Here is a 26,353-nt window from a genome sequence, read left to right as displayed (position 1 = left end):
AATGTGTTCTATTTTTGCTGAAAAGACAAATTAGGCTTACAGATTTGACAATTTAGGGAGATTTATATTGTGCCAATCATTCAGATACTTGAGAAACTTGGAGAATAAATTCAATTACAAACTTTAGCACATGTTTTGAAGAAATTAATTTTGATTTCTGGAGAGAAATTATACTACTTTTAAAAAGAAAGCAAATTTTGTGAATGACAGCTCTACTCTATATTGAACATTTAAGTCCTAAATAAAAGACTTGAGGATTGACAATATGATACACAGACATGAAGGTTTTGGTTATTATGCTTGAGAAGATATTCTGGATTTGAACTCAGAAAACCTAAATTAAAAAAAATTCCATTCTATACTACAAACTTTACCTTCAGAAATCACTTATATATCTATATCTAATCTATATCTAATCTATATCTACATCTACATCTATATCTATATTTATATCTCTACATCTACATCTATATCTATATTTATATCTATATCTAAAAACTGTGGTGAAATTTCTCTTGCCAACTCCTTGCATTTTTAATATAATACTAACATTTTTTCATCTTTAGAAAAAAGATATAATGTGAATCACTCTATATAACTATTATTGCAGTGAAATCATACAACATACCATCCCAATAACATTTTTTCAACTTATATTTTATCTATCATAAGCAATAAATTATATGGTTAAATTATTTTATTAGTGGATTATATATATATATATATATATATATATATTCATTTAACTGAATTTTTTGGGTTTGTCAAGGAAGATAAATTGATTGGCCCATTCCTTTTAGGTATTCTTTGACAGCCAATGAGCAAAACAAAACTCTTTTCCCCTAGGTTTCCTTTTTAAATTAATTTTTGCGAAATAACATTTACTTCACAAGTCAACCATTACTTTGATAATACTATAATACTTTGTTTACATCTCTGATGTGCTTACCATGTTTCATTTTATATTTTAGTTCTTTTGTATCTACCATTCCTTCTATTGAACTATAAGATCAAAAGATGATACCATGGTAAAATAGAAGTAGTATTAGATGTGGAGTTAAAGTTCACTTCTTACTGTATCATCTTGGGTAGGTCATAGTACCCCTTTAGGACTCAGTTTTTCATCTTGAACATGAAGAAATGGAAAAAATATTTTCAGGTCTTTTCTATTCAAATCTCTTGACCATGTAATTTAATTTCTCTATATTCCCTAGGGATTAGTTTGGTGTTGTATACATAGGAGGTCCTTGATAAATATTTGTTAAATTGAAGTGAAATTTTGAAGCTAAATGAAAGCATGATACTATAGATTCACAATCACTTATCAGAATTCTTCCTACTCTTTCTTTTAGCATTAACTCTCTTACAAAAACAAAATCCCATTTATCTTATGGTTTTAGTAAAGTGCTTGAAGTAAAATGTTTTAATAAGAATTCCTTTCCTTGATATCCTGAGGGAGGAAAGTGCCTGCCAACTATCTGAAACTGACTATTTGAACAGGTATAAATTGTTTCTTCTTGTTTGTTTGCTTTAAACAAAAATAAAATTGTTCTAGCAATGGGAGTATTTGAAATTTCTTTTGTTCCTCTCAAATTAAAATTTAACTTCTTGTCCAGTTTTTTAAAATATAAATTACAATTTTACATTTAGGAATAGGTAAAGATTTACTGTGAAAAAATAAAGAATGATCTCAGTTTTGCCATAGTGAAATCAGAATACTCTCTGATCAAGATATTTAAACAGAAAAAAAAAGTCATCTCCATCCTAATATAGGAAACAAACATCTACATGACAGGATCCAAGGAATCAAGTCTTTTTTTTAAACATTGAGCATAGAAAATATAAATTCTAACTATTAGAAAAATTTAAGACAAATAAATTTAAATTTGACTTACCATTTAGGATCATAAAATATGGCATATGTATTCAGTACTTCATTTTAGTATTCAGTATAGATTCACATACATACATATGTATGTAAGTATATATGAATGTGTATGTAAACACAACTAGAAGTTAAGAAGAGATTTTCTCAATATTAAATATACATATAGTGTACTCTATGTATGTTGTACTTTATTATACAACTCTTGCTACTGTCTTCAGTACAGAAAACAAGGAAGAATATGAATTAGAATTCTGCTACATGGCTACTGTCAATAAAATCATTTATTTTATATTTTGCAAGATGATGGAGTATATTCTTGATGTCCAAGAATAAGTTGGAATGTGTTTGAATTTCACTTAATATATTTATTTCAAACTCAATCCCATAACATTTTATATTCTTACTCTTGTTTTCAAAGTAGAAACTCTCAAAGGAATAAGTTTTTACTCTTTACAAGATAAATAAGAACAGAAACCTAACTCTTGAATTTGCTCCTAGTAAGTATATTGGTCTTTGTTTTGTCTTTTTTATTTATACTTATGCTTATGGATATTTGTATAAATGCATCATTATATATATTCTTAAATAATTTTTTTAAAATTTCCAGTAATAACTGTCATTTAACTTAACAGGCTCAGTTAACTCACATATATTCCTACCCCATAAATTAATAATATTAATATAAAGAGCCTGTTCATCTTAAGAGGTGACTGATTTCTTGAAGGTACAATTTTTATTTTCTCAATATTTAAAAAATTCATAAACTTTTGAGTTAAATTTTCAAATATTTTCAGAGACCAAGGGGTAAATCTGTGAGGTGGCCAAAATATAATTAAGTACAATATAATTGAGTTTTACTCAAATTTTAAGGATAAATATAATAAATAATTTCTGAAATAACTTTTGCTCAATTAGCAAATGAAGAGAGAATTTAAGGCTTTCTTACATTTTGGTTTTATGCAATGAGAAATTTCAGGGCAGCTAGGTGGCGTAGTAGATAAAGCACTGGCCCTGGAGTCAGGAATACCTGGGTTCAAATCCGTTCTCAGACACTTAATAATTACCTAGCTGTGTGGCCTTGGGCAGGCCACTTAACCCCGTTTGTCTTGCAAAAACCAAAAAACAAAAAAAGAAGTTTCAGCATGCTACCCACTTACTTGTCCTTCCTCTTAATAAAATGCCCACAGAATTCAAGAGCACAAAAGAGTGAAGATATTAGGTAACAATAGCAACCATAACTTAACAAGAATTGTAAGATCTTCAAATGACAGTTCAAAATATTTCAAAAGTTCATTTCAAATTTCAATTTTTACTATAAGTTAATTCAGATATTCTTCATAGGAAAAATTAGAGAACTTGCACACTGTTAAACTCCCTGAAGTTTCCATTTAAGGGGAATATTTTAAAATAAATAAAAATAATGAAGAATTAAATCAATCACAAATTTCCACAGTAGTACGATAGTCTAATGAACAATCAAAATAAAATCCATTTATCTGTCATCAATCATTATTGTAACTTTTCCATTTTTTTCTTGGAGCACACACTTTAATTCTGTAATTCTCATAGATTTGTTTCTTCTCCTTCCCCTTCTTGTGTTTTAAATGGAACTATTATTCCTCAATCTACCTTAACCAGGACAATATTTCATAAAGCAAATTTTCACTGATGGCATGAAGTATAGATTTCACATGAGGATTCCCAGAGCTCTTCCCAACAGGGGAAGGAGAGATAATGAAAATGAGAACCTGATGTTTCATAGTTATTCATCTTTTCAAAGTTTTGTACAAGATATTTAAGTAGTTTTACTAAATTTTTCTGACATGTAGCAATATAAAAAAAACACTATCTGAAAATCACTTTTGACTACTCATTATTGTCATCATCATCACCATCACCATTATCCCTCATCAATTACCATTATTACATCATCAAAGAGAACATTTTTGGTCAGAATCTTACCTATCACTTGCATATAATTCCACTAGTCTATAATTACACTGGTAAAAGGAACCAGTTTTATCAGAGATCCAATGAAGAATTTAAAAACAACAAAACAAGCATCCTGGTAAGCACATTCTAATTTTTTCTCATTTCCCAAAATGACTTGTTTGATGTGAATTTTCCTTCTTTTGCTTTAAGAGATAGGAACTGAGCCTCAATTTCTTTTTTTTTTGGATGAGAAAATTTCCTCTCAAAATGGAAGTACACATTTTCTCTAAAATTCATAACCTTGCAATTTTCTAGGATTATGAGAGGTGATCTTCCTAGTTTGATATAGCCAATATGCAGCAGTCAGGATTGGAACACAAGGCTTCTTAGTTATAAGGAAAGCTTTCTCTCCTCTAAGCCAGACTGATTATTTTGCTTATGAGGACTACACAAAATAAAAAGTTCAATTATTCCTGAATTCCAAGTACAGAATAAATGAGAAAAAGTTTTCAGTAGCCATCATTTTTCTCCCCCAGATTTTAGACAATAAACAAAGACACCATTTAGACTTTAAATAACTATGAACTAAAAGAGAAAAGTTTCTGAATAAAGCTATTTTTCTATTGCATGAAATATAACAAATTTTAGTTTTTCCAGTTTTAGAATACATTTCCAAATGAAGAAAGACCATTTAAATCTGTAGCCAAAGGAATAGTGCACTTGGAACCTAAAGACATCTGAAATTTCTTATTCTTGATTATGTCAACATACTAGTATTATGACTCAGACATATTTTACCTGAGATTTTGTTTAGCCAGATATAAGATGGCGATAGCAATATTTATAATGTCTATATAGAATAACTCAGATAAACTCTGTGAGATAATGTTCCTGGAAGTACTTTACAATGAAAAAGTATTACTTTTTTAAATAGTATCTTATTTTCATTAGCTAAATTAGGCATATTACTAAAATAACCATAAAACCAGTAATACAGTTGAAGGCAACAGAGGAAAAAAAATTCCACCTCAAGGATTCAATCTGACCTACAGCCTAATTATACCATTGATTTGATCAATGTGGTTGTACTTCGAAGTTTTCCTTGGATGGGTTAAAGAGTGAGTCCACCCCAATCAAAGAACATTTCAAGTCCAAGAACATTTAAATAATGGTTTTCAAACAATTAGCTAAGTATGACTATCCCTTGATTCCAATCCAGTGAACAACAAGATGAAAAATAACTAATTTATTAAACACTCACTCAGTACCTAGAGTCTAATTTTACCTTTTCTAAACCAACCTTTCAAGCATTCTGCCCCTATAACTCTCCTCTGTTGCATTCCTTTTTCCTCTCTTCCCTTCACTTTTCTCCTTTTCCTTTTTTTCTTTTCTATTTGCCTATCCTATTCAGGTAAGCCTATCATAATGAGAAAAGTGAAATACGTTTTAAAATGTCTACTGTATTTATTAAATGAAAATTTAAGTGTCCCCCATTCTCAATTTTTAAAAATCAAGTGTTAGGTAGGTAATTTTTTTTCCTCTCCTCTCCCTCATCCAGAGATAACAAAGAGATCCCTGAACTCTGTGCATTTAAGAAATATCTATGAAAAAAATCATCATCTTTGGTCTAGGATATAGAGAATGTAGTTGCATTAAGTAGGTAATTTTATCAACTTTTAGGATGAAACTATACTGTGATTATCCAACATACCAAAACATTTACTAAAACTTGAATTCCTACTTACAAAAGGAAAGAATCAACTTAATTCTTGGTCAATTAAGAATGAAAAAACAAGATGTCTAGAACTGTGGAGAACTATTACTTCCTTAAGCTTTCAGGCAGGCTAGTTAAATAAATTAATTTTGAAAAGCTCATCTGAGTATGGAAGTGGGGGAGGATTTTCAGAGGAGTTCAGAAAGGGTTGATAATATACTTGTGAATTTGACTCACAAATAACATTTAAGAAAGCATGTTCTGTAATACCACAAGAAAGAATGCTATAGTTAAAGAATCCCCATCTCACTCAAACATTAATATTTTTTGGTTTAAGTAAATTTTTTAAAAAGTCTAATTTGCAATGCAATGGATTAGAATAGTGTCTATACAACATTTATAGCCCAGCGAGGACATTCTTCTATTACTCCCGGTGGGCAAATTTCCTTGAGCTCATTTAGAGAGCAGCATGCAACTTCTAAGCAATTTATGGTTGCCTTTTGAGTGTCACTATGTTAATAAAGAAGACCAAAACACAGAGGCAATCCTATTACAATTAGGATAATGAGTCACAATTTTTGCTTTTGATGTTTCAGGTCTTTGAACTCTCTAAGCTTTGATTTGGTGTTTAGAAAACACTCTTACCACATAAAACAGGATATCCAGAGAGAACCAACCCAATGGAGATGAATTTTTGAGGGCAGAGGGAATACTTTAGAAAGAAGTGCAAGAATTTTCTTGCCGCTATATACATACATATATATATATATATATATATATATATATATATATATATATATATATATATATCTTGCAATTAATGTTTGAATGACAAATGAGTGATTCTAACTTAGAGAAATAAAAAGGAATTAGAAAAACCAACATTCATACCTTATTATGTGTCTGAGTTTGTCCAACAAGGATAAGGATATTTGATGAGATGATAGATAGGCAGAAGTTAATTAAGATTATTGACCTCTCAGATCGTATATATCTGTTCAAAAAGATAAATAATAGCAAATGTCAAAATTCACAATAGGCGATCACAGATTCATTCTGTACAACTTTTATATTCATCAAGAATTAGGACTATTGAAACATGGTTACTACATATATGAAAATGTTTTTAAATGCAAAATTATGCAGAACTTTTTTTGCGTGATTCTAGCCTCTAATGGTATGGTATAGAGTCTATGGAGTTTAGAACTGTTAGGGAACTAGCTATCAACTAGTTCAATTTTCTCATTTTTATGGATGAGAAAATGGAGTCCAGGTAACTTTCCCAAGGACTTAACACAGCCAATTCAGGATTGGTAACCAAGTCTGCATAATTCAAAGTCACTGCATAGTTAGAATTATTTTTGCATATTCTGAACTATGCTTTTAAATCTACCTTTTTTTGGAAGTGAGAACATTAATTTAAAGGTTCAAGCTCTACTTCTTTTATTATGTGATTTCTATAAATATGTAGATTAATAGCATGGAAATTTAAAACAAATCTGATAAAATAAGTTTAGCACTTATGTATTCCAACCTAAATTGAGAAAATATTAATCTTGGAAATTTTATTCTTATTAATATAAAATTGATAGAATGATTATAGAAACACATGCATTATACGTAATAGATGTATAATAAAAATATTCCAAAAGAAAAAATAATTACCTTGTCTATATGTTGTAACTGAAATCCCAAGGAGAATTTTTTTTTACAAATGTGATTTTTTTTAAAAAAGCTTTTTTTTAAATCCAGAATTTATTTTTAAAAAATGATGGTACTGTAAAGGAACACTGATCAAAAAATGTCTCCAAGATTTAAATGACTGATTTCTTTTTTTACTTATATAATATTTTGTGGTAACTCAGCCTTCCACATTTTTATGCTTTGTTGATGTTTTGTTCTGGATCAATTTGTACAAGTAAATATTTTTCACAGTTGGTAATTGTCCTTATGGTGCCATATTAGATATGAAACATCAGGATACAGTGAGTCTAGAATATAAAACCAAAGCCCCTTTCTCCTACTTTAGTAAACGTCAAGTCAGAAACTCCAAATTTTAAGGCACATTTTAGGAATGCATATTCAAAAGACGTACAATCCAACAGGCAATCCATTTCTCCTTAAAACCTATCTAAATAGTTACTACTAAACTCAGACTCAGGTTTAACTTCAGGGCATTTTCAAACTTATTTATAAAGAAATTATTATCATTTCAACTCTCAGGATAGTCAGAGAGATTATGGATGGGAATAAATGTGTTATTTTTCACACTCTTCTCCAATTCTTCATATGCAGTGAGTTTATCCTTTACTCAAAGTCATACTATTTCTAAAAAAGTATTGTGTGGGTTGCTTGCTCAATCATCTGGATAATTGTACCTACAGTATAGGTATGACCTCATTTTAAAGAGACCATATAAATGACAAATCACATTTTTACTTGTTCAATTTTATCTCTATTTTCATCAGTAATTTTAGTGCCTAGGAATATCTAATTTCATGTAGCAGTGGTAGAACAATTTGATGATGGACTTACAATAGAAAAGCAGAAGTATGTTTTGGATACCTCTGAATTATGCTTGTATACTTATAGTAGTAAATGGTGACTACTCAACAATAATCCTTATCTTTTGTCTGTCATTCAGACACCAAATGAAGTTACTACTCTATCCCACACCTGTGCCCACATGGTATGTGTCTAGTATAACTGTCTCTCTGAACACCAACCTCCAGGTTCTTTAATGCTTATTGTTCATGCCCATATTTACTTCAGCAGACTAATCAAAAATTTTCTCACTTTGGAGGATTATCACCATTGTCACAGACTAAAAAGTCTGATATTGTCAGTATTTTGCTACAAGGGTAAATGATTTCTCCACTATGATATTCTTACCAGGAGTGCATATCAAAACCTTTCTGTACTTCAGTGAATGGTTTTTCAATAAGTTCTGTGGCTGAAAAATTCATCAACCTTAGTCAATTTAGATTGTCCCTCAGATTACAGACGAACAGTCTATAGCTACTGGTTTTCAGCCATTTCAGTTGTACCTGGTTCTTTGCAACCTCTTGGCAAAGATACTGGAGTGATTTGTCATTTCCTTCTATATCTCATTTTACAGATGAGAAAACCGAGGCAAACAGAGTTACATGACTCACCTAGGCTCATACAACTAGTATGTATCTGAAGTCAGATTTGAACTTAGATATTCCTTAGTCCAGGCCCATGGCTTTATCCACCACACTAGTAAAAATCTATAACTTCCAAAAGCTGCCCAAATACACTCTCCATGGGCATAGTCTTTAATAACCCAGAACCATTTCCATATCACGATAAGCATCAGTTTTTGGAGGGATGAATCCTTTACTACCAGAAAGTAATTATTCCTTTAGACAGCATTGCCTCATATATGTCCCTAACTCCAACAACCACCTTGGTTGTAGGGAAATCTTTATGAACCTTCAAATAGACCAATTATTTTGCCATGAGATATGAGCATAACTATCCTTGACCAAGTAAACTTTATTGATCAGCCAGTCGATGAAGCATTCTTCATTAGATTAAAAAAAGGGGGGGGAGAATGGTTAAGAAAGACAAAAGTGAGGATAACAAGTCTAATCAAATGGTCTTTTTCTCCTGGGAACTGATGATTACTTTTGCTGGTGTTCTAGATACTATATGAATTATAAAATAAATTATTGGAGACAAGGACACAATCACTAACTGGATTATTTTAATATTAAAAGTGAATGACAAATAAGAGATGATTACCTATTTATTTTCATAGAAGCCAGCAATAAGCTTCAGAAGTTCAAAACATTAATTTGGCAAATGCTTTTAGGATAGAACAAATTTCTATACTTAAGTTGTGTTACTAATATAAAAATAGAAAACTTCTGAATTTTTTAGGCCTTTAGAAAAATCCAAAGTTACTTTTTCCATTTTCCACAAAATATAATTTCCAACCAATGTTATGGTGCAATTTGTCCTGAAACTCCTTTTACTGCTATTGTGTTATCTGCATATTGTCTTACTTGATTTATCCTTCTTTGATAGGAAAGAGGAAACACTATCCATTAGAAGTCCTTTGATAAGCAGTTGAAGTAGTGTTGAAAGATAAATCTTTAAGGGAGAAGGTTACTTTATTTAGCCCTCTTCATGTTCACAAGTCTGAAACTCAGAAATTGACTACTTGGTAACTGAGAAGTTTTACTGAATATTCAAATTTCATTCTTATACTGAATAAAAAGGAGGAACAAAAAGAACATTTTATAGACCTAAGCTTGAGTTTTTAATGCACAAAGTGTTAATTAATGGTAAAAGTATGTACTTAATGACCAACATCATTAGGACTAGAGGAGAGAGGATATTTTAAAAAGAATATATAATACCATATTGTCACCAACAGGTCAGCAAATCATTAAGTCTGGTAAATCATTCCACTTTATCGTGTTATAATTATTTTGTAGAATTATTGCACAATGCAAAGCAGGAAGACATGTACTGGCTATCAAATTCCTCAATTTATATCTAGACCATTGAATATTTCAATTAAGTGCATAAATCAAATACATACCTCCATAGTGCTGCATAGACAACTGCTAGGGTGATCAAGGCCAAGCAAGATAGACCACTGCCTACTATGAGTGTTACTGAAGGAGCTCCAGATGATTCCATGATCTGTAAGTCACACACAAATGTGCAAACACACAAACACACACACACAAGAAGAGAAACATTTTATAAAAAAATAAAATGATAGAGTGCAAAAGGTGTAAAATCAACCACCTTTTAAGAAATACCAAAAATGTAGTTTGTTTTTGGAACAACTTCATTGCCATAGCTTTCATCTCTCCAGTGACTAATTCTATCAATTACTCCCTTCCTTTTCCAACTCCCAATCTGAAGATATAAATAAAGTCATGTAGGTTTAGAATGCTTGATTATACAGAAACATCTTAATAATAATTTTAAAACAGAGACCTTAATCTCTACCTTGGCAATCATACATGTTAAATCATTCTCCAGCTAAAATTTAAAGCTATAGCATTTCCTTCCAAAAATAAATTAAATTTCTCTATAATATTTAATAATGTTTTATCTGTTTGTTGTTCATTCATTATTTATTAAACTATTGAAAATCTAGTTCATGCTTCCATAAAATTTATCAAACTTTTTGACTTTTAACAACTTTGTCCTAAGTCAAGCATTCTCCCATTTAATTTCCCTTACTTGGCCCCTGAGCAGCCTGGAGAAATTCTGTTTTCTAGGACAGGAATATATTTCAACTTTGCTAATGATATTACATGTAGAGTTAATTTATACAATGCCAATAACAATAGGAAAATATATGACCTTGAAAAATAAATCTTGTTTCCCATTAATTACTACCAAAAGAAAGTAAGCATTTGCTACTCATGACTTCTGTGCTTAGAAATTAACCTGGCAATAAGCAATAAGATTGCTATTTTAGAAGTATTTTTTTTACCATTTAAAGTTTGAAAGGGTACATTAAAAGCCAGTATGCTGTTTCAAAGCCCTGGGGATTTAACAAAATTCTATTTCAGCAGGTTATCTTATTTCATCTACATAAAAGAGGAAACTGGTACTCATTTAGGCCAAATTTAGACTGAAATACAACCATTATTGGAACTGCTATGTTAATTTTGCAAATAATTTCTAATCATATACAAGATGAGCAAATTATTTCCAATTTAAAAATTACCTCACAACTCTCAGCTTTGGAAACTATTTCCAGAAACCTCTTGTACTTATAAGAACTGATAATACTTTTTTTTATATTCCGTGATTTTCTGAAAACTTGATTTGTTTCCTCCACCTCCCAAATATCAGCAGACAATCCAAAAATCCTGTACTGAAAATATCCATTGCAGATCTGCAATGTGTTTTAGCTACAGTATCTGGAATTTTCATACCACTATCAACAGTAACCTTACAAATTCCTTGGAATAGCTTTTACAGTATTAAAAAAATTAAGTTGTCAATTATATGATTTGAAAGTTTGCAGCACATTAAGCCTTACAGTAAGAAAGCTTTCTCAATTCTTTACTGCAGAAAATTCAAGTTAGAAGACAAAAAATTGAGTAGGATTTACTTCTATCACACCAAGTGGAATTCAATTCACTAAGCCACCGTAGCAGCCAAGGTGGAGACGAATCTAATTTTGCTATCCTGTAATATTGTCCATTCCCCCATCTAAATTGCAAGTCCCTGGAGAAACACTCCACAAAATATCCCGGTCTTTACATTAAACCGTGTTTTCCCTTTGTTACTTACTATTTCTCTAGGTTGCTGAGCCAAAATGGCGAAGGTGGAGAGACGATCACATAAGCATTTCGTATGGGATGCATCGGTAAGCACAGTTTTACATCCCTGGGTGGACCAGGTTCCCAAAGACTCGTTCCTGCAAAGGTGGGGGGAAGGGGGGAAATCAGGATAATTACGCCTGATGGCCAATTCCGTAAAGAAGAAAATACAGTTTAATTGGGAGAATCGTCTACTGTAGTTCCCGGACAGGAAGAATCTACTTGTTGTTGAACAGGACGTAATTTAGATGCATCTCCAGTTGTACAGTAATGCAAAGCGAGAGGGGGGAAAGCAGGCAGGCGACTGTGCAGCGTGCAAAGAGCTGTCCAGCGCCGTTGGTGCTGAAACCAGGGCTTGCTCTGTCCAGCCCTCTGCGAGGAACCCAGCAGCAGCAGAGGCAGCAGCAGCAGCGGCTATAGCAGCCCGAGCTTTGGCAGCTACTTCCTCTGCTCATCGGATCATTTCAAACACTCGTGGTGTGAAGAGGCTTTTCTTATTCTCAAACCAGCTCTGACTTCCGTCCCGCATTTTTGGCGGTGAAGGGTGATATTTAAAATGCGGATTTCTCTGAAAAAAAAAAACCTACCTAAAAGATTACATTGATTCGTCTGGGTGATACCAGATCTTCTTAGCTGCTGGTTAGGGGTATTTTCCTTTTTATAAAATTAGCTGCTGTAAAAATTTCACCCTGGAAACGGGAAGCAGCAAGCAGCAGCGGCATCAGATGATTCCAACTCTTAACTGCCTTTGCCTTAGCTCCAGCAGAGGGGTGGGTTTTAGCACTGCTTACACAGCCACAGTCAAAGACACGAGTTTGCCCTCCAGACTTCACTCAGCCTAACTCGCCTCTGCAGCCCCTTTGATTTCTTCCCCTCCCCCTCTCTCTTTGACTTGGGGCAATAGCATAGGGATAACCCTAAATCAATGAAAAATCTGGGGGAATGACCCCGCCTGCCAGCTTTCTGTGGTTAAGGGACTGAGTGAGGACAGGCACGAAAGTCCCAGGATCAATTTATCCCCCCCCCCCCATTAGATTTAGCCATTCAAAATACTAAAGCATATGGTCTGTTTCCCACCCCAGCAGAACAATAAAAATGGTATCAACCTACGATTTCTTTGTGCAGGGAAAAAGAAAAAAAGAAGAATCACCCCCTCCACCCCCAACAGAACCAACCTAGAGAGATCATTTCTATAGAAAAAAGAAAGAAAAAAGATATCCATTACACTAATCAACCCCTAGTATCATTACACTTGTCAAATGTTGAATACACCATTTGTTTTTTCTTAAGTCCAAACATAGAAACTCTAGCAAGCAGCATCATTTATTGCAAATTTCTCTTTGCTTCAATTCAAGTCCCCAAATGGAAAAAAAAAAAACTAATCCTCAAGCAGGAAGAAAAGAAACAAATATCTTTATAATAATTTGTTAATAACATATGATTCCATATCTTTTGAATGCCTCAAAATATTGAACTAATATACATATGCAATATATTTCTGAGAGGTTTCTACAAGAAATATCTCTAAAACCCAGGGACAACTGTACTTCCAATGAGTTTCAAAATACAATAATTCAAAACAGCTCATTTTGGTACCTTGCAACAACATTTCTACCTAAGATGTATGAGATAAAAGAATACAGAACAAATGTGGGATAATAGTTAAAAAAAACTCTCAAATTCAGCCAAATAGTTCTTTGCTTCATGGATATGGCATTTCTGTACTTTTCATTAAGACATACTGATATGCCAACTTTTGTTTTAAAAAAGTTATCTCAGTAGTTGCAGCACTAATAAATTTCAGTTCCACTGAAACTTAGCAGTACATCAATTTATTTTGTTAGTTTTCTCTTATCTAATTCTAACAAAGTTAAAGCCAAATCAAATACAATTGTCTCAGCTAATGATATATTAAAGAAAAATACACAAGAAAAATAATATTTTCAAGCATAAGAATCAAATATTTTTAAAAGGAACTTTGCTACAATGTAGCAATTTAATCATCATGCTTTCAAGATGGTGTCCAAATATTTTTTATTTCAATATTTTGTTATAATTAATGGATTAAACAAAGAAAACCAGGAAAAATCCTTATTTGAAGGAAAACATGCATAAGTAAAATGAAAATTTCTTTACTATAGACACAAATATGAGGCTTAATTATATCTGAAAGATAAGTTCCTTTACACAATTGAGTAGGCCCTGATTAGGCAAATTAGAAAAGGAGGTTAGGTTTTCTTTAGTTTCAGCAGACTTTTATATCCTGTGCCTCTTTTCCTCCTCTCATTTTCTTCTTCCTCTACAAGTACCCATCATTTACTTCCTCAGTGTGATACTCACAGATCTTCCTAAGATATTGATCACATGTTCCAAAATGTCCCTCCCTCCTCAAAACTGCCATTATTTTTTGTCCTCATCAGATAATTCATATCAAGAGGTATATGACTTAAAAGTTTTCTAAGTCTATGCATTCAAATAGAAAAAAATACCTAAAGGGTTGATTCTTTATATTATATACTTTCTATCAAGAAATTATATTAGTGAATATAATTATTTAAATATTTTTGAGATTCTCACTTTCATTCAGAGTTATTTGTGATTGTTTTGGCATGAATAAAATTTACTTTTATGTGTATGTGTATGTGTATGTGTGTGCATGCATATATATATATGTGTATATATACACTTTTTTCTCTTGTATTTTTATAACCTATGAATTTTTTAAAATCATTTTTATAATCATTTTTAATCCACATGTCTTGTTGACTTCCTAGAAAGCCAAGAAAGAGAAACTGATATGTAGTAATCCTAATATATGCAAAAACTGCTTTTAATCTTGCAATGATAAAATGGCATATACCAGTAGTCACAATTCATAGTTTTCTATTTAACTTTAAATGATATGCCTATGAATTATTCTTTCTCCTTGTTTTCCAGAGTTTTACTTTATATTATATGGCACATTCTATAGAATCTTATAATAAACTTTTTTGGCATAAAATAAATTTATGTATGGAAGAATAAAGACATAGTAAGAATAACCAAACAATACTTATTAAACACCTGTATTCAGAATACTGATTGCAAGTGTAAAATACAGAATGAAGATCCAACCATATCATATTAGCAGTAGCATATTATGCTTATTATGCAGGTATTTTCTGAGCTCTGTGGCACTTTTTGATAGTTTTCAAAAGTCATTAGTCCTATAAGAAATCCTAAGGAAGAATCAAAGATGTATCAACTTAAATATGTTCACATTTACTCCTGTATTCCTTTAAACATGTTTTATATGCTAGCCACTAGGGATTCAAAAAAATTAAATGAAACATTCTCTACCTTAAAGGAACTTATTTTCTATTGGAGAAGACAAAATGTAGTCATATAAATATAAATAACATATGAGGAGTTTTATCTATATTTTATATATTTGGGGACAATGGAAAGTACTAAAAATTAGAGGTTTAGGAAAGACCTTATGTAGGAGAAAATATGTGAGTGTGCCTCTAAAGAAAACCAGAGGGGTGGCTAGGTGGCGTAGTGGATAAAGCACTGGCCTTGGAGTCAGGAGTACCTGGGTTCAAATCTGGTCTCAGACACTTAATATTTACCTAGCTGTGCGGCCTTGGGCAAGCCACTTAACCCCATTTGCCTTGCAAAAACCTAAAAAAACCCCCCAAAAAACCAGGGATTCTAAAAGGTGACTTTCTGAAGGGAAAGTATTTACAAACCTGCAGGAACAATTTGAGCAAAGGCATAGAAAAGAAGATAGATTGACTTATGTATAAAGAAGGGTGTAGGCTCCAAAATACACATTTTCAAGTGAAATCAAAGAGCAAATAATTTTAGCTTCCTTTAAAATCTTTCATTAGGTCAACCTCTCTTTCTCTTTTGGGAAATGCTCATTTCTTTAATTTTTTCTTACTATAATCAGTTTCTATTTCTGTGACTATATTTATAATATGTGACTGTATTCTATAATGTTAAAATTAACAGGGCTAATATTCTGTTCTCTACACTGAAATACTGTGCCATAAAACACTGATAATATAAATCTATAGTGACATATTTCAGGACTGTTCAAAGGCTTCATGATTTTAGTACTTAATATAGAAAGAAAACTGAAAGTTCCCTTCAAACAAGTCTTTTATAGACAACCTGTCCATTTTGCTTCTTCGTTGGTTACTATATAAATTATTGATGAGGTATAAGTTAAGCACTTTGAGAGGGTCATTAACTCTTAGGATATTAAAATGCCATTTATTTAGAATTGAATTTGTCATTTTAACAATAGTTTTATACATTTTCTCAACTTCTCTTATACATGAAGTCACAATTTAAAGCAAAGTATATGAACACTATTATCAAGAAGTGATCAGTGCACTTTCCAGGGTCCTTGGGTCATTACAAGGAAGTGATTCATTTCAGGATTATTTGGGAAAATATATAATTCATATTTTAAGCAAAATACCCCAAACTGGTCTGCCTCTTAGTGTCAACTGGTCTTATAACACAGAAATATTTACTTGGTAGATATGGCAACATACTCTCATTTCTGGGTATTCTTTAGAGTTTCTTGATTCCAAGATCCCAAGATCCTTATTAGAGTTTCTTGATTCCAAGATCCCAAGATGCCAAGATTTCCAAGATTGAGATCAATATAATCTTTTTTTTTTTTAGTTTTTACAAGACAATGGGGTTAAGTGGCTTGACCAAGGCCACATGGCTCGGTAATTATTAAGTGTCTGAGGCCACATTTGAACTCAGGTACTCCTGACTCCAAGGCCAGTGCTCTATCCACTGCGCCAGCTAGCCGCCCCGAGATCAATATAATCTTGAACTGTATAACCATAACCATCTCACTAGAGATCATCCTGTAAAACCTAATTAATTTTATTCTGTTTCAGAACCATAGTTATCTTTTTGTTAAAGTTGCTTACTATTTTAATTTTTTAAAAAATTGAGTTTTGAAAATATGACAGGTAATAGGTGTCTTTTAAATAGATTTTTTTAAAAAAAACTTCATGCAATAGGATATTTTGGCCTATATGCATATATGTACTTATTTTCCATGTTTATGTATGACAAAAATGGAACTTTTTGAGAGCCAAGATGGCAGAGAGAAGTTAGAAAGTTCCTTGAAATTTTCCTAGTTTTCCTCTGAAACAATTTCAAGGAACTTCCTAACTTCTCTCTGGAGCAACAGAATCCACAAAAATATGAAGTGAAACAATTTTTTAAGCTCAAGATATTTTGGAGAGACTTCAAGATGTTGTGTTTCACCTTGGTTAAAGGGAAACACAGCCCAGAACAAGTGGGGTGTGGGGAAGCCAGTGAGATGCTCTTAATCACAATGCAGATCTGTAAGCAAGGGTTCCTGAATCTTGACTTGGAAAGCCAGTTGTACAGCAAGTTAGAAGTGAGGACCCAGCCCCAGCAAGAGAAGGCATACTCTAGACCTGTAACTCTTGATTCAAAAGGCAGAAATGAGTCAGGCTGCCCTAACACAGGGAGCAAATTGCCAATACCTGAGACCCAAGTGCAAAAAGCCAGTGACCAGACCACTGGTCTCATGCATAAGAAGCTTGGGACTGTGGCCTCTGTTCTTCAGGAATAGAGTTCAATTTTTAAATAAGCAAAAACACCAAAAAAAAGACCCCTATCCATAGAAAGCTAGTATGGTGAAACAGGGAAGAGTAAAATGCCAACTCAGAAGAGGAAAACAGTGACAACCCCTACATGTGAAGCTTCAAAGGGAATTATTAATTGATCTCATGTACAAAAAATTACTTTGGAAGAGATCAAAAAAGTATTTTAAAAATTAGGAGAGGTAGAAGAAAAATTAGAGAAAAATGAAAGTTATGTTAGAAAATTATGAAAAAAGAGTCAATATACTTGGAAAAAGAAGCATTAAAATTGCCTGAATAAAAATACCTTTAAAAGTAGAACAAATGGAACAAATGGAAAAGGAGATACAAAAGCTAATTGAAGAAAATTAAACCCTTACAAATTAGAAGTGAGCAAGTGGAAGCTAATGACTATACAGTACATCAACAATTTATCAAGTGAAATCAAAAGATTGGAAAAATAAAAGAAAACATAAAATACCTCATGGGAGGAAAAACAATTGACCTCTAAATCTGGATAATACATTGTGGGAAAGTATCAAGGAAAACTTGCCTATTATCCTAGAAATCAAGAGTCAGATAGTCCTTGAAAGAATCCACTTATGACTTCCTGAAAGAGATCCAAAAATAAAAACTCCAAAGAATATTGGAGTAAAATTCAAGAATTATCAGTTCAAGAAGAAAATAAGGCAAGCAATCAGAAAGAAACAATTCAAATACCAAGGAGCCATAGTCAGGATTACACTGGATTTAGCAGCTTCAACATTAAAGAATTGGAAGTTCTGGAATATGATATTCAAGCAAAGGAACTTGGATTAAAACCAAGAATCAACTACCCAGAAAAGTTGAGCATAATTTTTCAGGGGAAAAAGATGGACATTTAATGAAATAGGGGACTTTCAAACTTTCCTAATAAAAAGATCAGAGCTGAACAAAAAAATTTCATCTTCAAATACAAGACTCAAGAGCAGCTTTAAAAAAGCAAACAAGAAAGAAAAAACATATTATAAAACAAAACCAAACTTTTTACATCCCTACATGGGAAGATAACACTTCTAACACTTGGGAACTGAACTTTTATTAGGAGAGTTAGAAGAAGTATATTTACACAGAGGGTATTGGATATAAGTTGATTCTCTGATGATACTTAAAAAAACCAATAAACTGGTGTTTTTGATATTTATATAAAATATATACATAAATATATATATATATATATATATATATTTGATATATAGAGAACGTAGACAAATTATAAAAATATAAGGTATTCCCTGATTGATAGTCAAAGAATATGAACAGCAATTCTCAGAGGAAAATTTTCTATAGTCAATATGGCTTTCTATAGTCATCTGAAAAAAATTATCTAAATCATCACTGATTAAAAAATGCAAATTAAAACAACTCTGAGGTACTGCCTCACAACTATCAGATGGTAAATATGACCAAAAAAGAGAACAATCCATGTTTGAGGGGGATGCTGAAAAACAGACATTATTGTATTGTTGGTGGAATTATAAAGTGATCCAGAATTTCTGGAGAGCAATTAGGAACATTGCCCAAAGGACAATAAAACTGTACCTGCCCTTTGATCCAGTCATACCTCTACTAAGTCTATATTTCCAAAGAGATCACAAAAATGGATAACAAAACCTCACATATACAAAAATATTTATAGCAACTCTTCATTGTGGTAAGAAAAAATTGAGGGCATGCCCATCAGTAGGGGAATAGTTGATAAACTGTTGTATGTGAATGTGATGGAGTACTATCATCTATGAGAAATCATGAGTAACAGGACTTCAGAAAAACTTGGAAAGACTTGCAAGAACTGATGCTGAGTGAGGTGAGCATATCAGAAGACTATTGTACACACTAGCAGCAAGATTGGGTGACAACTCTGACTTGCTCATCTCATCAGAAAATAATTAAAGACAATTCTAAATCACTTGTGATAGAAAATACCATCCACATCCAGAGAAGGAACTATGGAATTTGAGTACAAACCAAAGCTTACTATTTTCAATTTTAAAAATTTCCTTTTTCCTTACTCATGGTTTCCCCTCGCCTTTATGATTTGATTCTTCTTTCACAACATGATTAATATGATACATGTTTAATGTAGTATATACAAGTACAATCTTTATTAGCTTGCTTTCTGTCAGAGGGAGAGAGGTGTGAATGGAGGGAAGGAGAAAAATGTGACACTCAAAACCTTACCAAAATAACAACTGTTGAAAACTATCTTTGCATGCATTTAGAAAAATAATTAAAAATATTTAAAAAATTAAAATGCTGAATGAAGTGAACAAATCCAGGAGACCAATGGATGTATTAGCAGCAACACTGTGTGATGTTCAACTGTGAAGACAGCTCTTCTCAACAATTTATCCTTAATTTTCAATGAAGACTCCTACATCAGGGAGGTGATGCCATGACAAGCACATGAATTGGATGTGAGGGGGACTATTTTAAGTCACCAGTTTCATTTTCTCCTCCAAAGCTAGCTGGGACCAGTGACCAGATATGGATCAGGACAACTAGAGATGGCCTTGGATGCAAGGCAATCAGGGTTAAGTGACTTGCCCAAGGTCATACTGCTAGTAAATATCAAGTATCTGAGCTGCATTCAAAATTCTGTCCCCTCATGACTCCAAGACCAGTGCTCTATCTACTGCACCACCTAGCTGCCCGTAACTGAGGCTGGATTTGAATTCAGGTCCTCCTGATTTCAGGGACATTTGTTATGGAAACAACCATCCACATCCAGAGAGAGAACTATGGAGCAGCCAAAGCATACCATTTTCAATTTTAAAAATTTGTTCTATACTTCACTTTTTTCCTTCTCATGCTTTTTCTCCCTTTTGTTCTGATTCTTCTTTCACAATATGATTAATATGGAAACATGTTTAACATAGTTGTATGTGCATAACCTATTCAGATTACTACTTGTCAAGGGAAAGGGGAGGAAAGGAAGAAAGAAAATGTATAACTCAAAATCTCACACAAAGTGAATGTTGAAAATGATCTTTACATGTAACTGGAAAATTTTTAAAAGGTTAAAGGAAAATAAAGAAATTTATCTTTCACTACAGGAAATTAGGAGAGAAGAGGAAAAAGAAAAGGGGGTCAATAGAAGGAAGGGAAGAAATAGAAAAGTAAAGGGGAAAGAAAAAAGTTAGGGATTGAAAGAAAGGAGGACAGATATATATATATATATGTATATATATATATGTACATATATATATACATATATATACATATATATATATATATATATATATATATATATATATAGAGAGAGAGAGAGAGAGAGAGAGAGAGAGAGAGAGAGAGAGAGGTGGTGGGCAAAATCAAAATATTGGTAAGAAGGGATAAGGTGAAAGGAGAGAGAAAAATGTATCAATGGAGAAAAACAGGATGGAGGGAAATACAGAGTTAGTAATCATAACTTTGAACTCTCCCATAAAACAGAAGTGGATAGCAGAGAGAATTAAAAATCCAAAACTTTGCAATATGATTATTACAAGAAACACATTTGAAGCTGAGTGATACACATAGAGTAAAAGTAAAGACTGGAGCAGAATATATTACTTCAGCTGAAGTTTAAAAAAAAGCAGAAGTTGCAGTTCTGATTCAAGACTAAGCAAAAGCAAAATAGATCTAATTAATAGAGATAAAGAGGGAAACAACAGCTCATCATATTCAGAATTAGCTTAAATTCATTACTAACAGCTATCAATATAGACTTCATAACTTCCTAAGTTCTCATCCTGATAGAAGAGGACTTCTAATATATATCATGGAAATATTATTTGAGCTCCTTTTGTATTTTTAAAAGATTCATTTATTTATTTATTTTTGAAAAATATTACTTGATTATGCTCTCAAAAGCAACATTAATTCAACTTAACATGGTGATTATGTTTAAGAGTGCAATGAAGCAAGGATCACATTTTGTTGGTTGCACTCCAAGCTCCTTTGTCTTTTGAATATCATATTCCAGGCCCTCTATTTAATATTTGAGATATTAAGTGGACAATGAATTAATATCAATATTGAACATACACATATTAAACATATGCACCAAGTGCTATAGCATCCAAATTCTCAGAGAAGTTGTGAGGAAGAAATAGCAAAACTCTACTAGTTGAAGGGAACTGTCACCCTTCTCTCTCAGAATTAGACAAATCTAATCACAAAATAAACAAGAAAGAAGTTAATGAGGTGACAGAATTTTAGAAAAGTTAGATAGCATAGACCTCTGGAGAAAATTTCATGGGGATAGAAAGGAATATAACTTTTTTTTTCTCAGTGGTCCATGACACCTACACAAAAATTGACCATGTATTAAGGGCAAAAAAATCTCACAGAAATACAGAAAGGTAGAAATATTAAATGCAACTTTCTCAAATCATGATGCAATAAAATTGCATGCAATAAAGGATCATGGAAAGATAGACAAAGAAGGAACTTTTATATAATAATGACATCAAAAAAGCATATTTCTTATTAATATGTATTACATCTACCATATATACTACTTATATATATTCAACATGCATTGAACACAAACTTGGCAGTATGTAATGGAAAGAAAGCCTTTCTCCAGGTCAGGAATCTCTGGGTTCAACATTTGCTATAGACGGATACTTGTTTCATGATCCTAGTCAAGTCACATAACATTTTAGTTCCCTGGGCAACTTTATCACCAATCCATGAACCTGTTTATTGATAATATTACCAATTTTACCTTATAGATATTATTCTATCTTGTATAAAGAGAATTATATATTCATATGTAGTAAGGAGATTATATAGATATTTTTATATTACCACTTAACAATTAAAATTAATATGCATTCTAATTCCCTTCTCCTTATAAATATAGAATTAACTTAAATTCATCATTGATGGGCTAATTCTCATCAATCTAGATTTCCTAGGTCCCTCAGTTCTAAAATAAAATGGACTCTACTGTATATCATAGTATTATTATTATTATTTGAGCTCTTCCTGTGATTTTAAAAGATTCTTCTTTTTGTTTTTCTAAAATGTCACTTGATTATGATCTAAAAAGCAATATTACTTCAACTTAACATCTCATAGCAATTATGTTCAAGAGAGCAATGAAATAAGGACAATAGCATTTGACAATGTACTTAGTAGGCATTTACTTTATTTAAAATAATTGAACAAGTATTTAATTAATGAATGCCTATATTCTATGAGGTGTTACGGGAGACACATGGGAAGTACAAAACACAATTTGTCCTAAATGACAAATCTAAAAAGGGAGATATTGAATTTACATTACTTTTCAAAATCTGTGTGGAGTTATTTATAATTTTGTCAATGTCATAAAAGATAAAAATGTATAATCATAATAATTTCTACTTTTTGGCTATATATGTATATAGAAACCCAATTTTTGATTCATATAAAATTTGCTTTTTCCTATCTTGTACTTGAGACAAAGATAAAGTGGTATATAAAGTGCTGGGACTGGAGTCATGAAGGCCTGAGTTCAAATTGGGTTTAGATACTTACTAGTTGTGGGATGCTGGAAAAGTCATTTCAACTCTGTTTGCTTCAATTTCTTCAGTTGTAATTTGGGGATAATAATAGCACCTAACACAGGTTGTTATGGGGATCAAATAAGATAATAATTGCAAAGTATTTAGCATAGTGCCTGGTACATGGAAAATACTAAATAAATATCTTTTTTGTTCAGTCATTTTCAGTCCTTTGTAACCCCTTTTGGAGTTTTCTTGGCAAAAATACAGGAGTGGTTTTCCATTTCCTTCTTCAGTTCATTTTATAGTTGAGTAACTGAGGCAAACAGTATTGTCACTTGCCAAGGGTCACACAACTAGTAAGTGTCTGAGGCCAGATTTGAACTCATGAAAATACATCTATGTCCAGATCCTGTGCTCTCTTCACTGTACCTCCTTGTTGCCTACATCAGTGGTAGTTGTTATATAAACGAATTGTAACAGCCAGGTGGCACAGTGAATAGATTGCCAAATTTAAATCTGGCCTCAAATACCAGCTGTTTGAACCTGGTCAAGTCTCTAAACTTTGCTTGCTTCAGTTTCCTCATATATATAAAATAAACTGCAGAAGGAAATAGTAAACCACTTTAGTATCTCTGTAAATCCTAAATGGGTAGCAAAGAGACATGATTGAAAAATGACTGAAAAAAAGTTTTTATTTTCTGAATATTATATTGGGTGTAAGAGTCAGATTGTTTGAATAAAATTATCTTAATATTTTGATATATATTTTTGTTTCCATCAAGTCATAAGAGTTATTCTGAAACCTAGAATCCATCCTTTTGGGTTCATTACATAATAGATTCATTATCTTTTAGCTAAGAATAGAGTTTTTTCCATTTCATTAGGAAAATCAAAGGATTACTGTAGAGCAAGAACAGTAAAGGAATATTGAAACCATAAAATTAGGGAATTATGTACATTGTATCATGCATATTTATCAATATCCATACCATCAGTTAGTAGCCTACCCCACCATAAAATCAATCAGCAGATCAATCAAAAATATATGAAGGAAGAGGAAAAGAAAAAAAAAACAATGGGGGCATAGTATAGTCATCAAGGACAGTAAAAGCTAGGAGTTAGGAAGATGAAGAGAAAGAGAGAGAGAGAGAGAGAGAGAGAGAGAGAGAGAGAGAGAGAGAGAGAGAGAGAGAGAGAGAGAGAGAAGAGCTAGTTAGAAAAGTAGGAAAGCAATTAGAAAAGTCAAGAGTCACAAGCATCAAGACAGAGGAATATTGTTTCAGGGAACACATAGTCAACATTATCAGATGTTAAAATGTGATTAAAAGAGTTAAGGACTTAAAATGGACCATTGAATCTGGTGACAGTACAGATAACAGTTTCAACAGACTTCTGGAGATAGAATTTCATTTGTAGGGCAATTAAGGAGGATATAGGTAAACTGGTAATGGAGTTAAGTTTTTATAGATTATAAGGTAATGAAAGTGGCAGGAAAAGGAATGAGAGTTAATGTTGTTGGATGAGATATAAGGGTTAAATAAGTTAAATTTTAAAGAAAGACAGGAGCCCTTGGAAAGTTAGAGTGAAAATATTATTAAAGGAATTACTCTGGCAATGAAGATGTAGAGTGAATAGAAAACAATGGAATCTAATATTGAGCTACTTCAGTAAAAGGAAAAAAGATATATAAAATTTCAGACTATAAAAGTTTCTATTTTACTTTAACACCATGGGGGAAACGATTTCTCAAGGAGTTCCATATAAGATGGAAAATCACAACATCTATGTATGAATGTATATGGATATACATGTTACATTTATTTTAGTGAACACCACATAAAATGTAAAATTCTAAATTGTACTTACACATCATTAAATATTTGTGGTATGCTTATATAATTTCAGTGATATGTAAGAATATGATATAGACAAAGAATTCATTCCTTTAGTCTATGGGGAGACCTCCAGAGAAGCTGAAAATGGATATTAAAATCATGCCTATGTTGAATCAAAAGGTGTTGAATAAGATTGTATAATACTGCTGCCAAATAAATAATGCCTGTGATGTGCTAATATCAATTACAAAAGCCATGTATAATGGAATAACTAATTTTAAAAATAGATATAACTGGCCTAAGGAGAATTTTTAAAAGTCACTTTTAAGGGTCAAAAGCAGAAGTAATAAATCATTTCTCTAATAATAAAAATCTTGAATTTTAGTTGCTTATTAATGTTATAGAAAAAGTAAATCTAACTTCTTCCCTTCCCATCCCAGATAAATATGTGTTTGTGTTGGCGACCAATGTTCAGCATGACAACTATTTCTCACACCCTATGAAAAACAGAGTTGTTACAATGAAAACAGTTATGAAAGTAAACAAAAGTTAATTGTTACACTAATTCTCAACTACTCTCTGACCAGTCCTCCACTGCATAAGATTAGTCCATTGCATAACCTGTAAAGATTACTTCTATAATATTTATCTATGCCCTTATATACCTAAAAATAACCTGACCACTTACCTATTCAACTCAAAATTCTTTTTTTGGCAACATTTATTTTCAGTTTAAAAATTAAGAACATCCAAAATTCCAACTATCTGAATAAAAAATCATGAAGAGATGAAGTTCTTTCATTGCATTTACTTAAAAACAACAAACTTCTCTACAAGTACCTTCCTCCCTAAAGAGCTCTGCCTCTTTCAATAAAAAAGAAAGTCACTTTTGTGGAAAACCAAAAAAGAAAACTATTTAGACAAACTCATGTCATAGTCTAAAAATGAATTTAAATACACCAAACAAATATATTCCAATTTTGAACTGCTTCTCAAAAATCTAAAGAAATATTTTCAATACATAAGAGGATTCAAAATGCAACACTTTTTATAGAAAGTATTTTCTCTGAACTTGTCAGTGCATTAGTGAGTACTGAAATGAATTAATGATGCTTAGGTTCATTGATTGTCTTACTTTTATTATATTCTGCTCACAAAGGAGTCTATTCTTATGTAATCATTTGCTTAGGCTTTATAAATAATCTTTATGTGGAAATAAACTTTGCTAGTTGATATTTTCCCTCTGAGCAACCAGAAAAAGCCTTAGGTTTTAACCATTATTTTCTAAGGGAGGTAGCCAAAAGGCATTTTATTCAAGAGCTCAATGTTCTGGCAAATCAAGGTCAAGAGTTTTTCTTGGAATTTTACACTAAGTGCTGTGTTAAAAGTATAAGAAAGAGCTATCATTTTTTCTGTCACTTTCTAATGTCTCTGTCCTGTAAACCAATACATTTTGAAAATCAGTGAAAAATCACTTATTAATCATTTTAATTAGGTGACATGGGTATACTCAAT

At 31.9% G+C, this 26,353-nt stretch overlaps 1 protein-coding gene and 1 long non-coding RNA gene across 5 annotated transcripts in view; one reads left to right on the top strand and one right to left on the bottom strand.

Annotated features, from left to right (window-relative positions):
• The window catches only part of ADGRB3 (adhesion G protein-coupled receptor B3), a 909,716-nt gene that overhangs the window by 170,526 nt on the left and 712,837 nt on the right, over positions 1-26,353 (bottom strand). For all 3 annotated transcript variants that reach the window (XM_074237293.1, XM_074237296.1, XM_074237295.1), the window contains exons 18-20: positions 11,829-11,955; positions 10,108-10,211; positions 6,426-6,528 (exon numbers count right to left, since the gene is read on the bottom strand). In XM_074237293.1, the coding sequence (XP_074093394.1) occupies positions 6,426-6,528; positions 10,108-10,211; positions 11,829-11,955 (334 nt within the window). The remainder of the gene's footprint in view (positions 1-6,425; positions 6,529-10,107; positions 10,212-11,828; positions 11,956-26,353) is intronic.
• LOC141523802 (uncharacterized) overlaps positions 1-26,353 on the top strand; it is a 120,310-nt gene that overhangs the window by 71,977 nt on the left and 21,980 nt on the right. For both annotated transcript variants that reach the window (XR_012478602.1, XR_012478601.1), the window contains exon 5: positions 11,840-11,904. This is a non-coding gene — a long non-coding RNA (uncharacterized LOC141523802). The remainder of the gene's footprint in view (positions 1-11,839; positions 11,905-26,353) is intronic.

Source organism: Macrotis lagotis, chromosome 5, assembly GCF_037893015.1.
Source record: "Macrotis lagotis isolate mMagLag1 chromosome 5, bilby.v1.9.chrom.fasta, whole genome shotgun sequence".
Taxonomy (NCBI): domain Eukaryota; kingdom Metazoa; phylum Chordata; class Mammalia; order Peramelemorphia; family Peramelidae; genus Macrotis; species Macrotis lagotis.
The sequence above is the reverse complement of the archived record's forward strand: the minus strand, read 5'-3'. Positions and strand labels throughout refer to the sequence as shown.